At 49.2% G+C, this 19,905-nt stretch overlaps 1 protein-coding gene across 3 annotated transcripts in view; it reads right to left on the bottom strand.

The window, feature by feature from the left end:
- Positions 1–5,161: 5,161 nt before the first annotated feature.
- The window catches only part of BAG6 (BAG cochaperone 6), a 46,191-nt gene continuing 31,447 nt past the window's right edge, over positions 5,162–19,905 (bottom strand). For all 3 annotated transcript variants that reach the window (XM_087708464.1, XM_087708467.1, XM_087708465.1), the window contains exons 19-26: positions 15,698–15,800; positions 15,477–15,601; positions 12,255–12,401; positions 11,827–11,886; positions 9,600–9,743; positions 7,686–7,793; positions 6,002–6,148; positions 5,162–5,482 (exon numbers count right to left, since the gene is read on the bottom strand). In XM_087708464.1, the coding sequence (XP_087564590.1) occupies positions 5,384–5,482; positions 6,002–6,148; positions 7,686–7,793; positions 9,600–9,743; positions 11,827–11,886; positions 12,255–12,401; positions 15,477–15,601; positions 15,698–15,800 (933 nt within the window). In that variant the 3' untranslated portion in view covers positions 5,162–5,383. The remainder of the gene's footprint in view (positions 5,483–6,001; positions 6,149–7,685; positions 7,794–9,599; positions 9,744–11,826; positions 11,887–12,254; positions 12,402–15,476; positions 15,602–15,697; positions 15,801–19,905) is intronic.

The raw sequence follows: 19,905 nt of genomic DNA, 5'->3' as shown, positions 1-19,905 counted from the left end.
GCCTGCAATTCTGCATTCTATTCACTTTTTTTTTCTTGGACTCTTCTAAATTAACTGATCATAGGCTGCTGGCATGCGGCTTCTCCACCATAGAAAGTAGTAGTGTTATACTGAAATAAAGCCTCTTTAATTGTGCTATCAACCAGATATTTTTTTCCAGAATGATCTGTTCCCAGATTCAGGAAAAGATAATCAAGCAATGAATTAGCAAACACCTAGAAGCAAACAAAGTAATAGCCAAAGGCCAACATGGGTTTGTCAAAAACAGATCATGCCAGACTAATCTTATTGCATTTGATAATGTGACAAAATTAGTGAACCAGAGGAATGTCGTCCATATAGTTTACATGGACTTCAGTAAGGCATTTGATAAGGTAGACCATAACCTACTACTAGATAAAGTAGAAGAATGTGGGTCACCACCAGATGGATTTGTAACTGGCTGACCAACCGCACTCAACCTGTCCATCAATGGATCTGCATCTACATGGAGGGAAGTATGCAGTGGAGTATCCCAAGGCTCTGTTTTGGGCCTAGTACTTTTCAACATCATCAATGATTTGAATGAGGGAATAAATGGGGAACTCATCAAATTTCCAGATGACACCAAGCTGGCAGGAATAGCCAACACTCCAGAAGATGCAGAAGGATCTTGACAAACCTGAACATTGGGCATTAATAAAATGAAATTCAATGGTGAAAAGAGTAAAGTTCTACATTTAGGCAAGAAAAACGAAATACACAGGTACAGTTTAGGTGGTACCTTGCTCAACAGTAGTAACTGAAAGAGATCTTGGAGTCCTAGTGGGCAACCATTTAAATATGAGCCAGCAGTGTGTAGCAGCTGCCAAAAAAGCCAACACAGTTCTAGGCTGCGTAAACAGACAGATAGAATCAAGATCACGTGAAGTGTTAATACCACTTTATAATGCCTTGGTAAGGCCACACTTGGGATACTGCATTCAGTTTTGGTAATCATGATGTAGAAAAGATGTGGAGACTCTGGAAAGAGTGTAGAGAAGAGCAACAAAGATGATTAAGGGACTGGAGACTAAAACATGAACGGTTGCAGGAACTGGGTATGTCTAGTTTAAGAGAAAGGACTAGGGGAGACATGATAGCAGTATTCCAATATCTCAGGGGTTGCCACAAAGAAGAGGGAGTCAAAACTATTTTCCAAGGCACCTGAGGGTAGAACCATAGTTCGATTTTCTATTGTAAAAGCATGTGACGCCCGAGTCCCAGAAAATCTGCAATTTGCAAGTTTTTAAAAAAATGTTCTTTTTAAACGTCATCACAAGTACAAACATGGCAGAGAAAGCAATCTGGTTGGGAAGAGGAAAGAAAGAAAAAGGGCATCACGTCGTTATTGTCAAAAGCCATGGGCCAAGAGCCACATCTTCAGGGCCCTTCAAAACCAAAATAGAATGGAAGCTGTCTGAATCTTGGGTAAGTAGGTGGGTGAGGAGGTACCTCATTCTAGAGGGCGGATGGTGCTACACAGGTGTACTTTGTGGTCCAATAGATGAAATCATTCAATCCATAGAACCCAGGGCATACCAACCTTGCCGGATAAAACTGTCTGGGCCGATACAATAGGAGATAGGTGGCCCCTCTACAGTCAGCCTCCATGAGGGCTTTGTAGGCTGTGACTAGCATTTTGAACCACATCTAAAACCAAATTTGCAATCAGTTGAGCTTCTGATGTGGTGGTGTTACGAGGGATGCCCAGAACTATCATAGCTGTGCCATTGCATTCTACATCAGCTGAAGCTTCTGAATGGTCTTCAAGGACAGCCCCACATATGAGTTCATTGCAGTAGTCAAGCCACGAGGTGATGGGCAGTCCAAGCACCTACAGCTACTTGGGGTTGAGCTGGAATAAGGGGTTTTCCATGCAAGCAGCAGCAGCCTAATAACATCTACCAGACCCGTCAAGAGCAGGGAGGCAGGGAATGGTCCTATCTCCTAGGGCAGTGATGGCAAACCTTTTTGGCACCGGGGGCTGAAAAGGGAGCACTTCCCATGCTCATGTTCGTCTGGGCCGCAATCAGGAAGAGGAGCTGCCCAGGGGGCATGCGCGCGCTGAAAAATTAATTTCTGCTTACTGCCGCACATGCGCATGTGTCGATCAGCTGGCTGGTTCACATGCTCATGCCGGAAAACAAGACCAGCTCTTTCATCTTCCGGCACTGCCACACATACACAAAGGTCAGCTGATTGTCACATGCGCATGCATGCCAAAAACCTGGAAGAGGGATGGGCAACACCACACGTGCCAGGCGACGTGCCACTTTGGGTAGGACGCAGAACGGCCTTCTATGTGGTGGCTCCCTCTCTGAAACATCCTCTCAGAAATTAGAATGGCCCCCCACTCTAATACTCGTAAAGAAGGAGCTGAAAACCTGGTTCTCCCAGCGGTTCTGGGGAACCCAGAGCGGGATGGAGCCCATTAAACCGCTCGTGTGAGGTGCTGTCACCAGGGTGGGGGTTGGTTTTATTACATTTATTATATGACTCTTGTATTAGTTTTACTATGTTATGTGAGGTTTTATATTCTGTAAGCCGCCTTCAGTCGCTATATGCGACTAGGCGGCAGTATATATTCCCCATAATAAAATAATAAAAATAGTCCAGTTAACTGCCTTTTGAAAAAGCATGAGGCACTTTTCATGGTGAAAAGTGCTGAACAGCAACCATGTTTGACTAAACTAAAGCTGAGGCCTGTTGTGCTTCCTTTAAGCCTTCCCAAGAAAAAGCTGGATGTGAACCAGAAAGAAAAATACCGTATTTTTCTGAGTATAAGATGCACCTTTTTCCCTCAAAAAAGGTGAAAATCTGGGTGTCTTATAAACGGAATACAGCATTTTGGCCTCCTGAAACCCCCCCCCTTTGCAAAAATGGCCATGCATAGCCTTTAGGCGGCTTCCAGAATGTGCCTGGGGGCTGGGGGAGGGCAAAAATGAGGGGAAAATGGGCCGTTGTTTCCTCATTTTTGTCCCCCCCCCCCAGGAGTACTCTATAAGCCGTTTTGGCAAAAAAACAGGCCCGTTCTCCAGTGCGCTGCTTAGAGAATCCAAAGGTTAATTTCAGTCTGCTTGCCTTGAGACTGAATTGAAGAAATTTGGCCACGCCTCCTTTTTCACTCGGCTGATCAGTTTTTTTCAATTCAGTCTGCCTAGCGAGACGTAATCACATTTCTCTCCTGTTATTTACACTATTCCTTTGGATTTTCCATTGCAGGCATTCTCTGTTGGTTCATTTGTTTTATTCCACCGTTTTTTTATTTCAGGAAGCGTGTTGGTTTCCCTGATCCGCCGGTTAGAACTGCCACTGTTTTTCCCTCTGAGGAGGTGATCTTATTGTGGGCACAGCTGTCCGTTTTGGGCCAGCCCTTTCTGTGTGTGTTTGTGGTGCAGCTGTGAGATCGGTGCGCCATTCTCGAGTTCCGTGGTGGCGTGCTTGGAGGCTTGGTCCGCCATTCTCTTGCCGCTTGTCTTTTGAATTCCACAGGCACAGACCTTGCAGAGGACCATCTGGCGCCCCCATTGGCGGATTTTTGTTCCAGCCGTTGTATGCTGGCGCCAGGAGTCTGATCTTCTGCACGTCCTTGGCCGTTTACTTTGGCACCAAACGAGTTGCTCTGTTGCGTTGGCCATTTTGGTTGCTTTTTCTTTGGTTGCCATGGTACTCCATGAGGGCGCGGGTCATTCACCGACTCACCATCCCAGGGTTCGAGCCTTTATGAGAGGTGCTGCCAACCTCAGATCTCCAATGGTTCATCGTTATCCGTCGTGGGAGCCTCCAGTTGTACTTGAAGCCCCAACATCTGCACCGTTTGAACCACTCTGTTCCATTGGTCTATGTCTACTGGCTCTGAAAGTAGCCTTTCTTGTGGTGATAACCTCAGCTTGGAGAATCTCAGAGTTAGCAGCCGTCAGTGCGCAGCGACCTGTATTTTCCACCCAAACGGAGTGGTCCTACGCCTTGATCCTCCCTCACGAAGATCAACTCCTGGTTCCATCAGGCTCAGGAGTTGGTGTTACCTAACTTTTGCCCCCATCCAACGCACCCCTGCGAGCAGAAATGGCATCACCTTGACATACGAGCCCTTCAACGCTACATCAAGCGCACGGCGTCTTTCCGGCGATCAGAGGTGTTCTTTGGGTCTTCCTTCCAGGCCCCATGGGCCAGAAAGTTTCATCCACCATCATTGCAAGATGGCTGAAGGCCTGCATTGCCAAGGCCTATGAGGTACAGGGCCGCCCAACCTCCCGACAAATCACGGCCCACTCAATAAGCAACGCAGCCACAACTGCGGCCTGGGCCACTCAAGCCTGTGTCGAGGAAATCTGTATAGCGGCGACGTGATCATCTCCGTCACCCTTCATCAGGCACTACAAGTTAGACAGCTATGCTTCAGCCAAAGCTGCCTTTGGATGCCGGGTTTTACAATCGGTTCACTCGGACACTGGATCCCTGGACTTCTACCCACCCTTAGGTCAGTATGCTTAAGCATATCCCATTCCTTTGGATTCTCTAAGCAGCACACTGGAGAATAACAGTTGTACTTACCTGAACGGTCGTTCTCGGTGCACTGCATGAGAATCCAATCCCATCCATACACAAGTCAGCCCAGGGTCAAGGGTGGCTAGCGGGTTAGGAGGGCACTCAAGTGCTTTCATCTCTCGAAACGGCCATGCCTTCCATTGAAAAAACTGATCAGCGGAGTGAAAAAGGAAGTGTGGCCAAATTTCTTCAATTCAGTCTCAAGGCAAGCAGAAATTATTCCTTTGGACTCTCACGCAGCACATCGAGAACGACCGTTCAGGTAAATACAACGGTCATTTTCACGGAAAGCAGGCTGTTTTTGGCTCATTTTTGCCCCCCCCCCAGCCCCCAGGAGCACTCTACAAGCCTCCTAAAGGCTATGCGTGCCTTTTTTTTCACAAAAAGGGCCCATTTTTGCAAAAAAACCCTGCCTTTTGGGGGAAGTCTGCAGAGTACAAAAACTTTTTTTTAATTTGCCTCTTCAAAATCTTGGTGCGTCTTATACTTCGAAAAATACGGTAACTCAAAACAATTAAAGGCGCTACGAAATATGAAGTCCGCAATAGATTGTTAAGTAGTGGGAGGTGGGAGAAAAAGAAACGCAATTGGATCCTGGACATGTGGTTTTACTTTATTGATTTTGGCAGCAGCTCGGACACTCCACAGGGGTTAAGGGGGGAGGAGGAGAAAAGTCACTGCAACCATGGGGGAAAATAAATGGAATTTAAATATTTGGCCTGAGAAAGGAGTGGGGCGTCTGCATCACGCGCATGTGGACAGTGAGGCTGGCCTTGATGAACAGGCCTCGGGCGCTTCCGGCCAGCCTCTCTTCTTAGGAGTCTTCAGCCACGAAGGCTTGCTGGGCACTGGGAAAGCGCTGAGGAGTGAAGCTGGGATCGGACTGAAGTCTCTCCTGCAGATCGGATTTCAACTGGAAAAAGGCAGGAAGAAAGCAAGAGAATCAATTAGCAATAGCCACTTCAGATATTTCTCTCTCGGGGCACACTGAGAATATATACGCTGAACAAAACTCCGCAATGGCAACAGGAAGGGCATCTGGCCATTAAAACACTCTGCTAGCTCCATTCAGTTGCCTGGACTCCACCCCGCAGGGGATTATGGGGTTGTTAAATGAAGATGATGATGACTTAAGACTTATATACTGCTTCATAGTGGTTTACAGCCCTCTCTAAGAGTTTACAGAGTCAACATACTGCCCCTCAAAAATCTGGGTCCTCGTTTTACCAACCTCGGAAGGATGGAAGGCTGAGTAAACCTTGAGCCGGTTAGGTTCAAACTCCTGGCAGTGGGCAGAGTCCACCTGCAATACTGCATTCTAAACACTGTGCCACCCCACGGCTCTTCATGGCAATTACCCTTTCCTGGTAAGAAAGCACCTCTGGCACCTGCCATTGCCCCCTCTGTCCCACAGCCAAGGAACGCATCCCACCTGCTGCTGGTAGCCATCTTGCAATGCCGAATCAGCAAGGTCTCGGTTCAGACTCTCGGCACTCGTCAAAGGTTTTACTCCGACCACTCTGGCAGCTTTGTTGACGGCCTCTGACAGCAGCAATGGGGGGCCATCACCCTGCATTGTCTGCAAAGTTTTTTTAATAAAACATGTAAGCATTAGCCATATACATACATACACACACACATACATACATACATACATATATATACATACATATATATATATAGAGAGAGAGACAGACAGACAGACAGACAGAAAGAGAGAGAGACAGAAACAGAGAGGCAGAGTGAGACAGTGAGAGAGACAGAGATGATGGATGGGTGGGTGGATAGTAGGTAGGTAGATGATCGACAGACAGACAGACAGATAGATAAGAGATTAGATAGGGGAGAGATGATGGATGGATGGATGGATGGATGGATGGATGGATGGATGGATGGATGGATGGATGGATGGATGGATGGATGGAAAGATGAGAGACAGAGATGATGAATGGATGGACAGATGAGAGACAGACAGAAAGACAGAGATGATGGATTGATGGATGGATGGATAGACAGATATGAGATAGGATGGGATGGGATAGACAGACAGACAAGACAGATATAGATAGATAGATGAAAGGGAGAGAGATTAGATAGGGGGGGAGAGATGATGGATGGATGAAAAGAGATAAATGATAGTTAGATAGATGATAGATGATAGATAGATAGATAGATAGATAGATAGATAGATAGATAGATAGATAGATAGATGATAGATAGACAGACAGAGAGACAGACAGACAGACAGACAGACAAACGGATGGATAGACAGATATGAGATGGGATGGGATAGACAGACAGACAGAAACAGATATAGATAGATGAAAGGGAGAGAGATTAGATAGGGGAGAGAAATGATGGATGGATGAAAAGAGATAGATGATAGATAGATAGATGATAGATAGATAGATAGATAGATAGATAGATAGATAGATAGATAGATAGATAGATAGATAGATAGATAGATAGATAGATAGATAAGCTTCTAACGAAAGAGAATACAGGAGTCTGACTTATGACTACAACTGAGCCCAACATTTATACTGCTAAACGAGAAAGTTCTGGGCTCAGCTGTGGTTGTAAGTCGAGGACTTCCTGTAACAAAGTGGGAAGGGACTTTGTGGGTCTTCTAAGCCAACCCCTGCTGAAGCAGGAAACCCTATACAGGTAGTCCTTGACTTACAATCACAAATGAGCCACAACTTCCCGTTACGAACTGAGATTTCTTAAGTGAGTTTTACAACTTTTCTTGCCACGGTTGTTAAGCAAATCACTGAAGTTGTTAAGTTAGTAACATTTGTTGTTAAGTGAATCTGTCTTCCCCATTGACTGTCAGGTCACAAAAGGTGATCACATGACCCCTGGGAAGGACACTGCAGCCGTCATAAATACGAGTCAGTTGCCAAGTGTCTGAATCTTGATCACGTGACCATGGGGATGCTGCAACGGTCGTAAGTATGAAAAAATAGTCATAAGCCATTTTTCCCCCAGTGTCGTCGAAACTTTGAATGGTCAAGGACTAGCTGTACAGATTTTAGACAAATAGCTGTCCAGTCTCTTCTTAAAACCTCCAATTTTTTTTAAAGACTCCAGATAAAGAAAAGTCCTGGTCTCACCTTGCGCCGCTTAGCTGGCATACCGCTCAGGTAAGCATCACTGAGGGGCGGCTGTTGCTTGAGCTTGCGCTGGCTCTGGATGTCCTCCCGGATGATGGGCACCCACTCCTAGCAGAGGAGAAGGGGAGAGCAAAGATTCCGGCAACTGGTTAGCATCCCCCACAATGTACCAATCAAGGAGAATATGTGTAGCTCAGGATTGAACCGTAGAGTTCTTGGTGCTCTCTGAGCTGGATCGTTTCCTTGCAGATCGTTTCATTACCCAACTAGGTAACATCATCAGTGCTAGCATCTCAGGGACAGTGTTAGCAACAGCCAAGAGCACTTAGGCATACTGTGTTATTCCCAAAATAAGCTGTCAACTCATAAAGTTGCCATAGTGAGGAAAGGGGGAGGGAGGGCACGGCACGCGTACCTTCGGCTAGAGTGGGATCTCAGATTACTACAGCAGGCTTGGGAGGGGTGCACCTCTTTGGCGAATGTGATTTATGACACAGACTGAGGGAAGGGAGGAAACAGGGGTAAAGTTCAGCCATAATTAAAATGAGATCAGATCTGACTGCAATGAGGTATTGCCGAAATAGTGTTCTGAATAAATGACTAGTTTTCTTTTGAAATTTGGCTCGAGGCTCATGAATTAATTAGGGCATCTTTCGTAAACCGGACAGAGAGTCAGATCTGATCGCTAGCTTGATTTTTACGTATGTGCCTAATATAAGCCTTATCTCAAAAATAAGCCCAATACCCCGCCCACTCTGTCCTGCCATCTGATTGTAAAAGTGGGGCGAGACGCATGTGAACAAATCAAGCTAGGGCAGGGGTAGTGGGGTGGAGCTGAGTCACACGCCCCGCACCTGCTTACCTTAGGACTGCCACAGTCAGGCCTCCCACGCCCCACCCCGTCGCACCGCTGCTTGACTTCTTCTACAGTCGCTCACAGTTGGGACATTGGCGCATCGCACCAATGCTGCCACTCGCACGCACAATGACACAACACACCAGGTCACCTCCTGCCACAAGCAGTGGCACCAACGCAATGGGCCACACTGCCTCTTACCGTGAGCAGCGGTAGCGGCGTGACAAGCTACCTAGCGTCCAGGCACTAGTGGCCATAAAAGAAGTCAAGCAGTGGTGCAACAGGTGTCAGGGCATGGCCTGGCTGCAGTAATCCTAAGATAAGCGGGTAAGACATCCCCCCAAAATAAAACCTGGCACCCCTTTTGGAGGCAAAAAAAAAAGAGATTGGGAAACATGGTATATATCGCGTCACTGTGCCCTCTCTAAGCCAGGGATCCCGAATCCCCATGCAGCAGCTCACTGACCGAGCCACGGCCTGTTTGAAATCAGGTTGTGGGAGAAATGGAATTGAGCGTCACGCGCAAGCACAAGTGCCCTCCACTCACGCAAACAGAGCTCCGCACACGAGCACGAGCGCCCTCTGCACACACGCAAACCTCCATTCGCATCAGTGGAGGGCGCACGCACTGCTCGCACAAATGGAGCTGCGCTCATGCACCTGTGCAGCTGCCACTCACATCCCCCCCCCCCCGCTCCACCACCAGGCTGGCCATGAAGCTGAAAAGTTTGGGGACTGCTGTTTACGGAATCAGCCTATCGCCCCCAACAATCTGGGTCCTCATTTTACCAACCTTGGAAGGATGGAAGGCTGAGTCAGTCTTGAGATGGTGAGAAGCTAACTGCTGAACTGTGGGCAGCCAGCAGAGTTAGCTTGCAATACTGCATTCTAACCACTGCGCCACCCTGGCGCTGTTCCCTAGCTTAGGTAATGAAACGTCTGCAAGGAAATAAGGAGGCTCAGAGAACACCAAGGATCTCTCAGCCCTGCAATGCGCTCTGCACTAAACGGGGTCCTCCCTCCATCCCTTGCCGCTTTTCCCATCCAAGGAAACTCACGGGAGGCACAGCAGCGGCCCAGGGCTCCGCATCGGGGGCGGGGGAATCCCCCTGCTGCAATTCCTCACGTTCCGGCTCCCCTCGCTGTTGGGGCATGGCTTCCTCCGCCGTCGTGGCTGGGGCCGGGGAGGCCGCAGCCTCTCGCTACAAAAGAAAGAGCAGGGGATGCACTGAAGAACTTCACGAGAGCCAAACTGAGCTATTGCAACATGGTCTACTTGGGGCTTGCCTTGAAGTCTATTCAGGAGCTGCAGCTGTCCCACAATGCAGTGGCAGGAGCAGTCGAGAGACCTCAAGTTTCATAAGCTGCATTGCCTGACGGGGGGCTTCTGGGTGCAATTCAAGGTGCCAATTATCAACTATAAAGCCATATCTCCCCACCCAGTGGTGGGTTTCAAAATTTTTTAGAACCTCTTCTGTAGGTATGGCCTGCTTTGTGGGAGTGACTTGCCGGCCATATGACTGGGTGGGAGTGGCTTATCAGTCATGTGACTGGCTGGGTGTGGCCAACTTGTAAAATGTGGTGAAACTCACTTAACAACACTCTTGCTTAGCAACCAAAACTCTGGCATTTGAAGCATGCAAGTCTTAAAGCTGTCAAGTTACAAGACCCTTGCACCCCTAACCCTTTAGAAAAAAAAAACCCAGGGGTGTTCAAACTTGACAGCTTTAAGACTTGTGGACTTTAACTGCCAGAATTCCTCCCTCGCTCTTCATCTTGATGATGTGTGGATGGGCGAGGGGAGGGAGCTGGAACCGGTTCTAAACGGCATAGTAGATTTGTGGAACCTCTTCTATAGAAGAGCTTAGAACTGGCAGGAACCCCCCACGCCCCCTCCCCCATATTGGTGGTCCTCGGTGATGGGAACAGTGATTGCCATTGCTACATAATCGTGTTGTAAAGCGCAATGTCACAAGATCGCAAGCTCTATGGATTGTGCAGGAGGCCAGGCGCCGGGGCAAGGAAGAGAAGCCGGAAGGACTTGCAATTTTCTCTGCTGGTTGCTTCACTGTCTTTGCAGGAGTCGCGAAGGACCGATCACAAGTCAGTACCGTTACAATTTTGTGAACGGTCACAAAATGAGTGGTGAATAAACTAGGACTCCCTGTAGTTTCTACCCTTCTCATAGTCTGACACGGTTCCATGTTATGATTAAATAATGTCATCCGGTAAGACCCGGTGAGAAGCGGACTTTTTCGGCCATGGTGGTGTCTGCCTTCCAAAGCAGCTTTCCTCTGTTCCATGGGCGTGTGTGTGTGTGTATTGGACTAGACCAGGGGTCAGCAAAACGTGGCTCTGGAGCCACATGTGGCTCTTTCATCTCTCTACTGCGGCTCCGTTGCTCAAAATGTGTGTCACAACTGTCATGCAATTTATTGAGCTTTTTAACCACCTTCAGAAGAAAACAGAACATTTAATTCAACTACATAAGGCTAGTTCTGTGGCCGCTCAGGAAATAGTCAAGCACGGGAAGGGTTTTGTGGCTCCCGTTGTTTTCTTTCCTGTGGGAAACGGATCCAAATGGCTCTTTTGAGTGTTTAAGGTTGCTGACCCCTGGACTAGATGACCTACAAGGTCCCTTCCAACTCTGTTAATCTGTATCTAATCTGTATCAAACTGTTCCACCTCGGCTCCATTTGAATCTGACTGTATCACCAAACCACGATTGGAATGGGGTATAGAACCTCCCCCCCCAGGTCATGGCCGGCTAGCTGGACACTTTTGCTCACAGCTAGACAACAGAAAATGGCAAGGGAGCCAAGAGGACTGTGATTGGAAGGCATGGGTGGCTGGGAGGGAACTGAGGAATTCATGTGCTCCATCTGTGGCCTGGGAGAATCTCGACACCTCAAGGTTGAACGATGAGAGTCTTCTGAGCCGAGCAGACTGCATCCCACCACTGTTCTAAGTACTTGATAGACTGGTGGTAAATCAATACTCCCATTGACTGCCATGAGAAAACCTCATTCTTCCGTCTGCACTGTACAAGCAGCACCTCACAGCAAGGTGCACGCATCAGAAACCGGGAGTTCATTTTCAGGGGCGTGCCCGCACCCTGATGGTAATGCGCCCATTAGGGGGGAAAAAACCCTGAAGGTCTCAACAGATGCTAATCATCACCTACTCCTTCCAAGCTCTACGATGATCTCACGTCCTTGTGAAAGAAACACATCCGTCGCACAGACGGCCTGGAAGTGTGCTAAAAAGCCCCTCCCGCTCCATTACCTGCACGGTCTCTGGAGCCTGTTCTGCAACCTGGACGTCCATGGGCTCTTCGGGAGCAGCCTGAGAAGGGGCAAGGAAAAAGAAGGTATCAAAGCCCCTGCAGTGCACTCTGGGCCTTTCCCTGCCGTCTTCCTCCTCTCGACCCTGCTCGGCTCACAGCCAGCTTCTGAGAGGCAAAGCACCAGTATGCTATAGGACAGGGTTGTCAAACTCTGGCCCGCGATGCTACCCTGAAAACAGTGAAGGACCAGGCCGCGGTGCCTCTGCCGCATACAGCCCCCCCCCCCCACCGAGCTCCCTTATGCCCCGTGCCTTATCCTGCCAGCTGAAAGATAGGCTCCGCTTCGATCGTGACTGCCAGTCCCCAAAGCTCTTAGGAATGTGTTTTCCCTGCTTTTTCGTCCCATGGATTTCACCATGTCCCTTACCTGTGGGAGGTCGCCCACCCTGCGGACATATTGCAAGATCTGTTCCTCTGTGACGGGCATGTGCTCCAGGATGACTTGCAGGCGCATGCTCATCATGGTGGTGAGCCAGCTCACCAAGGACGGGTTCATGTCTGCTGACATCCGCCTCTGAGGAGAGAAGGGGAGACGGAAGGTGAAGAGGACAAGGCGGGGGAGAGGAGAGGGGGAAGAGGAGAAGAGGAGGGGAGGGGGGAGGGAGGAGAGGGGAGAGAAGGGGAGGGGAGAAGAGGAGGGAGGGGGAGAGGGACGGGGAGAGGGAAGGGGATGGGAGAAGGAGGGAGGGGGAGAGGAGAGAGGGGAGGGGAAGGGCAGGAGGGGAGGGGGAGAGGAGGGGAGGGGAAGAGAGAAGAAGGGAAGAGGGAGAAGGGGGAAGAGGAGAGCAGAGAAGGGGAAGGGAGGGCAGAGGAGAGGGAATGGGAGAGGGAGAGGAGGAGGGGGGAGAAGAGTGAAGTGGAGAGGAGAAGAGAAGAGTGGAGTGGAGAGGAGAAGAGTGGAGTGGAGAGGAGAAGAGGGGGAAAAATTGTAAATAATTCTTTCCAAGTCCACTGTAATATTGAAGAGTCATCAAGTGACTAACCTGTACTATACTGGTACTCCTTGAGTTACAGCCACAACTGAGTCCAATATTTCTGTTGCTGAGTGAGACGTTTGTTAAGTGAATTTTGCCCCATTTTATGACCTTTCTTGCCATAGTTAAGTGACTGCAGCTGTTAAGCTAGTAAGACGGTTGCTAAGTGAATCAGGCTTCCCCATGGACTTTGCCTGTCGGAAGGTCGCAAAAGGAGATCATATGCCATCTCAAAGGTCATAAATATGAACCAGTTGCCAAGCGCCGGGATTTGATGACGTGACCCTGGGGATGCTTCTGTGCTCGTGTGAAAAATGGTCACAGGTCGCTTTTTTCAGGGCTGTTGTAACTTTGATCACTAAACCAACTGTTGTAAGTCGGGGATCAGGTGTAGCCTTTAGAAGTGATGGGACTTTTGTCACATCGTTCTGGCCAAGCACCACAGCAGCCCCAATGCAAGATTTCCTCTCCTCCACTTGCCTGCATGCTCCGTAATAGAGGGAGGTAGTAACTCCCACCTCCAGATTACACAAAAATGTTCTTCGAACGATCGGAACAGAGTTGGAAGGGACCTTGGAGGTCTTCCAGTCCAGCCCCCTGCTCAAGCAGGAGACCCTATACCATTTCAGACCAGTCCAATCTCTTCTTAAAAACCTTAAAAACCTCCAGTGATGAAGCATCTGAAGGAAAACTGTTCCAGTAGTTAATTATTCTGTCAGGAAATTTCTCCTCAGTTCTAAATCGCTTCTCTCCTTGATTAGTTTCCACCCAGTGCTTCTTGCTTTGGAGAGTAGCGTGACTCCCTCTTCTTTGTGGCAACCCCTGAGATATCGGAACTCTGCAAATTACACCAGCACTGGAAAAAAGTGACTTATGACTATTTTCCATACATATCCTTTGCAGTATCCCCATAATCCAAGGCTGTTAAACTTATAGCCCATGGACCGGATGCTGCACGTTCTGGCCACACCCACTTTAGCAAAGGGGGGGGTGTCCCGATATGTCCTGTGACACTTTGTGACAACGCGAGTTTGACACCTTTGCCATAGTGGGATGTTTGGCAACTGGCTCATCTTTAGTCCTTCTTTTCTCTAGACCCATGATGGCAAACCTTTGGCACATGTGCGGAAGTGGCAGGCAAGAGCATCTCTCTGGGCACGCCAGCCTGTCCCCCCCCTTTGCTCTTCCGGGTTCCAATGTGTGCTGGCCAGTTGGTCTTCACGCTTATGGGAGCAATGGGAACCGGAAGAGCAGCTCCCCAGTGCGCGTGCGGGCAATGGGAAGCTGAATGATGGCTTCCGGCACACGCATGCGCACCAGCCAGGCCAGCTGACTGAAAAGGTTTGCCAACACTGCTCTAGACCAGAGGTCACCAACCTTTGAGAGCTCAGGGACCCCATAATTCGTAATTTTAAATCCCGCGGACGACTAATAGGATCTGCATAATGACTGCCTGGGTGGGCGTGGCAAGGTGGTCATGTGACTGGGTGGGTGTTGCTCACGCGATGGCACTCATGTCAAGGGGCTCCTTGCCAGCCTCTACTAGCCACTCCTCGCCCGCCTTAGGGCGCCAACAGGAAGCAGTTGCTGGAGCTAAGCAGCCAAGAATTGGCAGTACAACTCTGTTCAAATTGGATCTGACCGAGAAGGAGGCTCAGCAGAAGCACCTTACTGAGGACTATGAGCATAGGCTTTCCAAGCAGAGGGAAGACCTGTGGGAGTGCAAGGCCAGGTAACGGCGCCTGGAGGCTCAATGGGCTGAGATAGTCAGCCAGTTGCAGGCCATGATGCAGTCCCACTGGAACAAGGCCCTCCAGCTCTTCGCCACCAGCGACACATCCCTCCAGCCTTCGCCCTAAGCCCTACACCAGGAGGCCGAAGCAGACCCCAAGTCGGAATTTCTGCCCCCCTCCGACCCACACAAAAAAGCCCCAAAGGGGGAGACTCTCTGCAGCAACACAAGCATTCATTGTACGTATCAAGCCTAATGGCCGTAGTTTGAGGACTCCTGATTTAGTGCAATATAAAAAATTCAAATAATTTTGTGGATCACCAATTTTTTCTCTGTTCGTGACCGCTGCTCTAGTTGACACAAATACCAGTTTTCACAGGAATTGTGAGTGGAAGCTCGGCTCACAGGTTGAGCAGGAAAAGCATTTTCCTTGTTTCACATTGTTTTCCTGTGCTCTGCTTGGAGAATCCAAGCATGGGTTAACTTTGTACATTAGCCTAGAGACTGAGTTATGAAATTGTTGACCATCTATCTATCCCAGGGGGCATAGTTTGAGGAGCCCTGATTTAGTGCAATATAACAAATGCAAATAATTTTGTTGTGGACCACCAACATTTTCTCACGGACCACCAGTTGGCAGCCACTGCTCTAGACTATAGCCAAACCCAGTTCCTGCAACCCTTCTCCTAATATTTTAGCCTCCAGGCCTTTTAATCATCTTAGTTTAGGGCTCTTGAAGCTTGGCAACTTTAAGACTTGTGGACTTCAACTGCTGGGAGTCCAGAAGTCTTAAAGTTGCCAAGGTTGGAGGCCCCTGTCTTAGTTGATTGATGAAAGAGGACCTCCTCCTCCAAGCAGGGCAACTGCCCGACCTGTCACTCACAATGCGGTCATTGATGACGGTGGTGAGAGCCGTCTGCTCCCCTCGCAGGCAGTAAAGGTTCAGCGCCAAGCACTCAAAGAGACCCTGGTTGCACAGCTCAAGCAGTCGGTAGCCAAAGGTGTGATCTACAACCAAAAGTTGCAACCGTGATTAGAAAAGCCAGCGCATCGTTCTCTCCCTTCCGGGGAAAGCAGTCCTTCCGCTCCAGCCCGACTTCCTACCGGTGCAGTGCAAGATATGCGTGGCAATTCGGTTGAACTGCTCTTGCAGGAACTCCAGATTGGTGCGGGTAATGTCGACGCCATCTTGGACTTGGACTGAGGCCTAAAAGGAGGGAGGGGTGGGGAGACGACAACAACAGGTAACAAACCAAGAGTGGTTAGAGGGCAGTACTGCAGGCTACTTCAGCTGATTGCTAGCTGCAGTTTAGCAGGTTGTATCTCGCCAGCCTCAAGGTTGAATCGGCCTTCCATCCTTCCGAGGTGGGTAAAATGAGGACCCAGATTGTTGGGGGCAAGAGGCTGACTCTTGTCCCTCCTTCCCTCCCTCCCTCCCTTCCTTCCTATTTGATCCTGACCAGCTCAAGTGTGACAATCTTCCGAGGTGGGTAAAATGAGGACCCAGATTGTTGGGGGCAAGAGGCTGACTCTTGTCCCTCCCTCCCTCCTTCCCTTCTTTCCCTCCCTCCCTCCTTCCCTCCCTCCTTCCTTCCTTCCTCCCTTCCTATTTGATCCTGACCAGCTCAAGTGTGACAATCTTCCGAGGTGGGTAAAATGAGGACCCAGATTGTTGGGGGCAAGAGGCTGACTCTTGTCCCTCCCTCCCTCCTTCCCTTCTTTCCCTCCCTCCCTCCTTCCCTCCCTCCTTCCTTCCTTCCTTCCTTCCTTCCTCCCTTCCTATTTGATCCTGACCAGCTCAAGTGTGACAATCTTCCGAGGTGGGTAAAATGAGGACCCAGATTGTTGGGGGCAAGAGGCTGACTCTTGTCCCTCCCTCCCTCCTTCCCTTCTTTCCCTCCCTCCCTCCTTCCCTCCCTCCTTCCTTCCTTCCTTCCTTCCTCCCTTCCTATTTGATCCTGACCAGCTCAAGTGTGACAATCTTCCGAGGTGGGTAAAATGAGGACCCAGATTGTTGGGGGCAAGAGGCTGACTCTTGTCCCTCCCTCCCTCCTTCCCTTCTTTCCCTCCCTCCCTCCTTCCCTCCCTCCTTCCTTCCTTCCTTCCTTCCTTCCTTCCTTCCTCCCTTCCTATTTGATCCTGACCAGCTCAAGTGTGACAATCTTCCGAGGTGGGTAAAATGAGGACCCAGATTGTTGGGGGCAAGAGGCTGACTCTTGTCCCTCCCTCCCTCCTTCCCTTCTTTCCCTCCCTCCCTCCCTCCTTCCCTCCCTCCTTCCTTCCTTCCTTCCTTCCTCCCTTCCTATTTGATCCTGACCAGCTCAAGTGTGACAATCTTCCGAGGTGGGTAAAATGAGGACCCAGATTGTTGGGGGCAAGAGGCTGACTCTTGTCCCTCCCTCCCTCCCTCCCTCCGTCCCTCCCTCCCTCCCTCCCTTCCTTCCTATTTGATCCTGACCAGCTCAAGTGTGACAATCTTCCGAGGTGGGTAAAATGAGGACCCAGATTGTTGGGGGGGAATAGGCTGACTCTGTAAATCGCTTAGAGAGAGTAAAAGCACTATGAAGCAGTATATAAGCGCTATTGTTATTGTTGTTTTTTCTTTTCCAAATGAAGGGGAAAAAAGCCAATTTCCCTTGGAGCAGAACTTCTCCTTTCAAAGAATAAAGGAAAGAGCATATCGGTCTGACCCTGGTTATAGCCAGTCCTTGACATACAACTGTTATGGGATCTGCCCGTTATGGTAGTTAAGTCTGGCTGGTCCCATGGCACATCCAATTTTACAAACTTTTGGTAAAATTCAATTAGCATTGACTTTGATGACAAGTACACTTAAGACCGGTGATTCACTTAACACCAGTCTGAAGGGGGTCTGTCATCAAACACATGGCATGGTTGTTAAGTGGACCAATGGTTCGTTATTGATGTGCTTTTTGCTATTAAAAAAAAAACTGAAAGCGCCCGTTTGCAGCAAAACCAGATGTCAGTCCTGCAGCCATCTTTTCTTTTGGATCTTTGGCCTGCCATACTTTCTAATATTCTACTATGCCATTCCTATTGTGGGAAAATGGGAGGGGGGATTGTGCGGAGTTAGATGCCATGGAGCCATAACAACATTCTTTCTAGAAAGCCAAGGTCATCCTTTGTCTCTACATCTCTGCACCTGACCAGAACTAGATGGGTGGAAATGTCAGCATGGCAATGGGAGATTGGACCATGTGATGGACTTGTGGGTGTGGGGGCAAGATCTTAAACTTTCAACTGGGTGGGGAAAACCGGGAAGCTTTCAGATTCAGTTTTTCCCAGATGTGCCAACATGACCCTCTTAATAAATTGGAACTTTGAGCAATACTTTGCCTCAGACTCTGATTTAATTTTGGATGCTCTTTGGAATGCTGACACCGTAGTTAAGAGACACAGCCACGTGACCTGGGACACTGCAAATGGCTTCTAATGTTGCCGGATGCATGAAGTTGAGTCAGGTGATTACGGAGATGGTCCGAAAGCCAGAACTTTGAATCCAGGTCACAACTCCCTTTTTCAGGTCACTCACATATCGGTAGCTTTAGTGGTTGTTTAATGCTATGGTGGCCCAGTGGTTAGAATGCAACAATGCGGGCCCAACTCTTCCCACAGTCTGGAGTTTGATCCTGACCAGCTCAAGGTTTAATCAGCCTCCCAGCCGTCCGAGGTCAGTAAAATGAGGATCCAGATTGTTTGTTTGGGGGGGGGGGGGGGGAATAGGCTGACTGTGTCAAACGGTATGTAAGTCCAAGTGCTATTGCTATGCTATTATAACCACCATGGCGCAGTGGTTAGAATGCAGTATTGCGGGTTAATTCTGCCAGCAGTTCGATCCTGACCAGCTCAAGGTTGACTCAGCCTTTAAAATGAGGGCCCAGATTGTTGGGGGCAACAGACTGAAATTGTAAACCACTCAGATAGGATTGTAAATCACTGGGAAGTGGTCTGAGTGCTATTGCCCGATTGTAGGTCAAGGATTCTATGCGCATATAAAAGATGAGAGTTCTATATCCAAAAATTTCTCAGCAGTCGCAGACGTCAAGGAGGCAACCTTGACGCAAGAGCCGAGGTGGCACAGTGGTTAGGGTGCAGTACTGCAGGCCCCTTCAGCTGACTGTTATCTGCAGTTCAGCGGTTCTAATCTCACCGGCTCAAGGTCGACTCAGCCTTCCATCCTTCCGAGGTGGGTGAAATGAGGACCCGGATTGTTGTTGGGGGCAATATGCTGACTCTGTAAACCACTTAGAGAGGGCTGACAGCCCTATGAAGCGGTATATAAGTCTGCTATTGCTATTGCTAACCTGAATCCATCTAAACTAAATGTGGGCATTTTATGTCCTGTGGGCAGTGGCAATAAGGGGCGGAACGACAGCAGTGTCAGGGGCAGGGCATTAGTGCACATCAGTGGAAGAGAGGTGGCATCGGTGAAGGGCAGGGCAGCTGCCAATTTCAAGGGAGCAGCAGTGGCAACATCAGAGGCAGGGAGCAGTCAATGCCAGGGAGCAGCAGTGGCCCTCCAATTTAACAGTGCCAGCATCCCATGTGGGCCCCCCGGTTAAAATTAATTGCCCACTCCTGATCTAAACCCATTCGCCTCACAGTTTAAGGACTGGTTTTATATTATAGCTAGACCACGCTGGGTTTTGTTTGAGTGCAACTCACAAATTGGATGCCAACTTGTGGTTTTAATATAGAGTGTATTTGTTATTTATTATTTTGCTCTATAATTTATTTATTTTTTTAACTAGGTATTGCAGGGATGGTGAACCTTTTTGTCAGCGAGTGCCAAAAAGGGAGCACATGCAATCCGGAAGAGGAGCTGCCCAGGGCACAGGCACGCTCCCAAAAATGAACTCCCGGTTTCTGGGACACGCACATGCACCAGACCAACTAGTCTTCCAGGTTTCTGGCACGCATGCATGCGTGGCGATGCATCATCTGGCCTCTGCGCATGCTCACACCAGGAAAAGGGAAGAGCAGCTCTTCCAGTTTCCGGCACTGCCGTATGCACGAAGGCCAGTTGACTGTCACACGCACATGCGTGCCAGACACTCAAAAGAGGAACGGGCAATGCTGCGCGTACCAGGCAACAGGGCTCCGTGTGCCACTTCAGGCACGTGTGCCATAGGTTCACCATCACTGGTCTGTTGGCTTGAGTGTTTTTAACTTGCTCTGGTCTTTGACTGTAATAAACATTCACTTCACTTGACTAAACCCACTGAGACCTTCATCCCAAGCAGAGAGGCTGGTTGCACATCCCATTCCCCAGCCCGAGCCCCTCAGCTCCA

Source organism: Thamnophis sirtalis, unplaced genomic scaffold, assembly GCF_051295495.1.
Source record: "Thamnophis sirtalis isolate CommonGarterSnake01/CBP01778 unplaced genomic scaffold, rThaSir2_p1.2 scaffold_3, whole genome shotgun sequence".
Lineage (NCBI taxonomy): Eukaryota > Metazoa > Chordata > Lepidosauria > Squamata > Natricidae > Thamnophis > Thamnophis sirtalis.
Note: the sequence above shows the minus strand (reverse complement) of the source record. Positions and strands in the feature narration are given on the sequence as shown.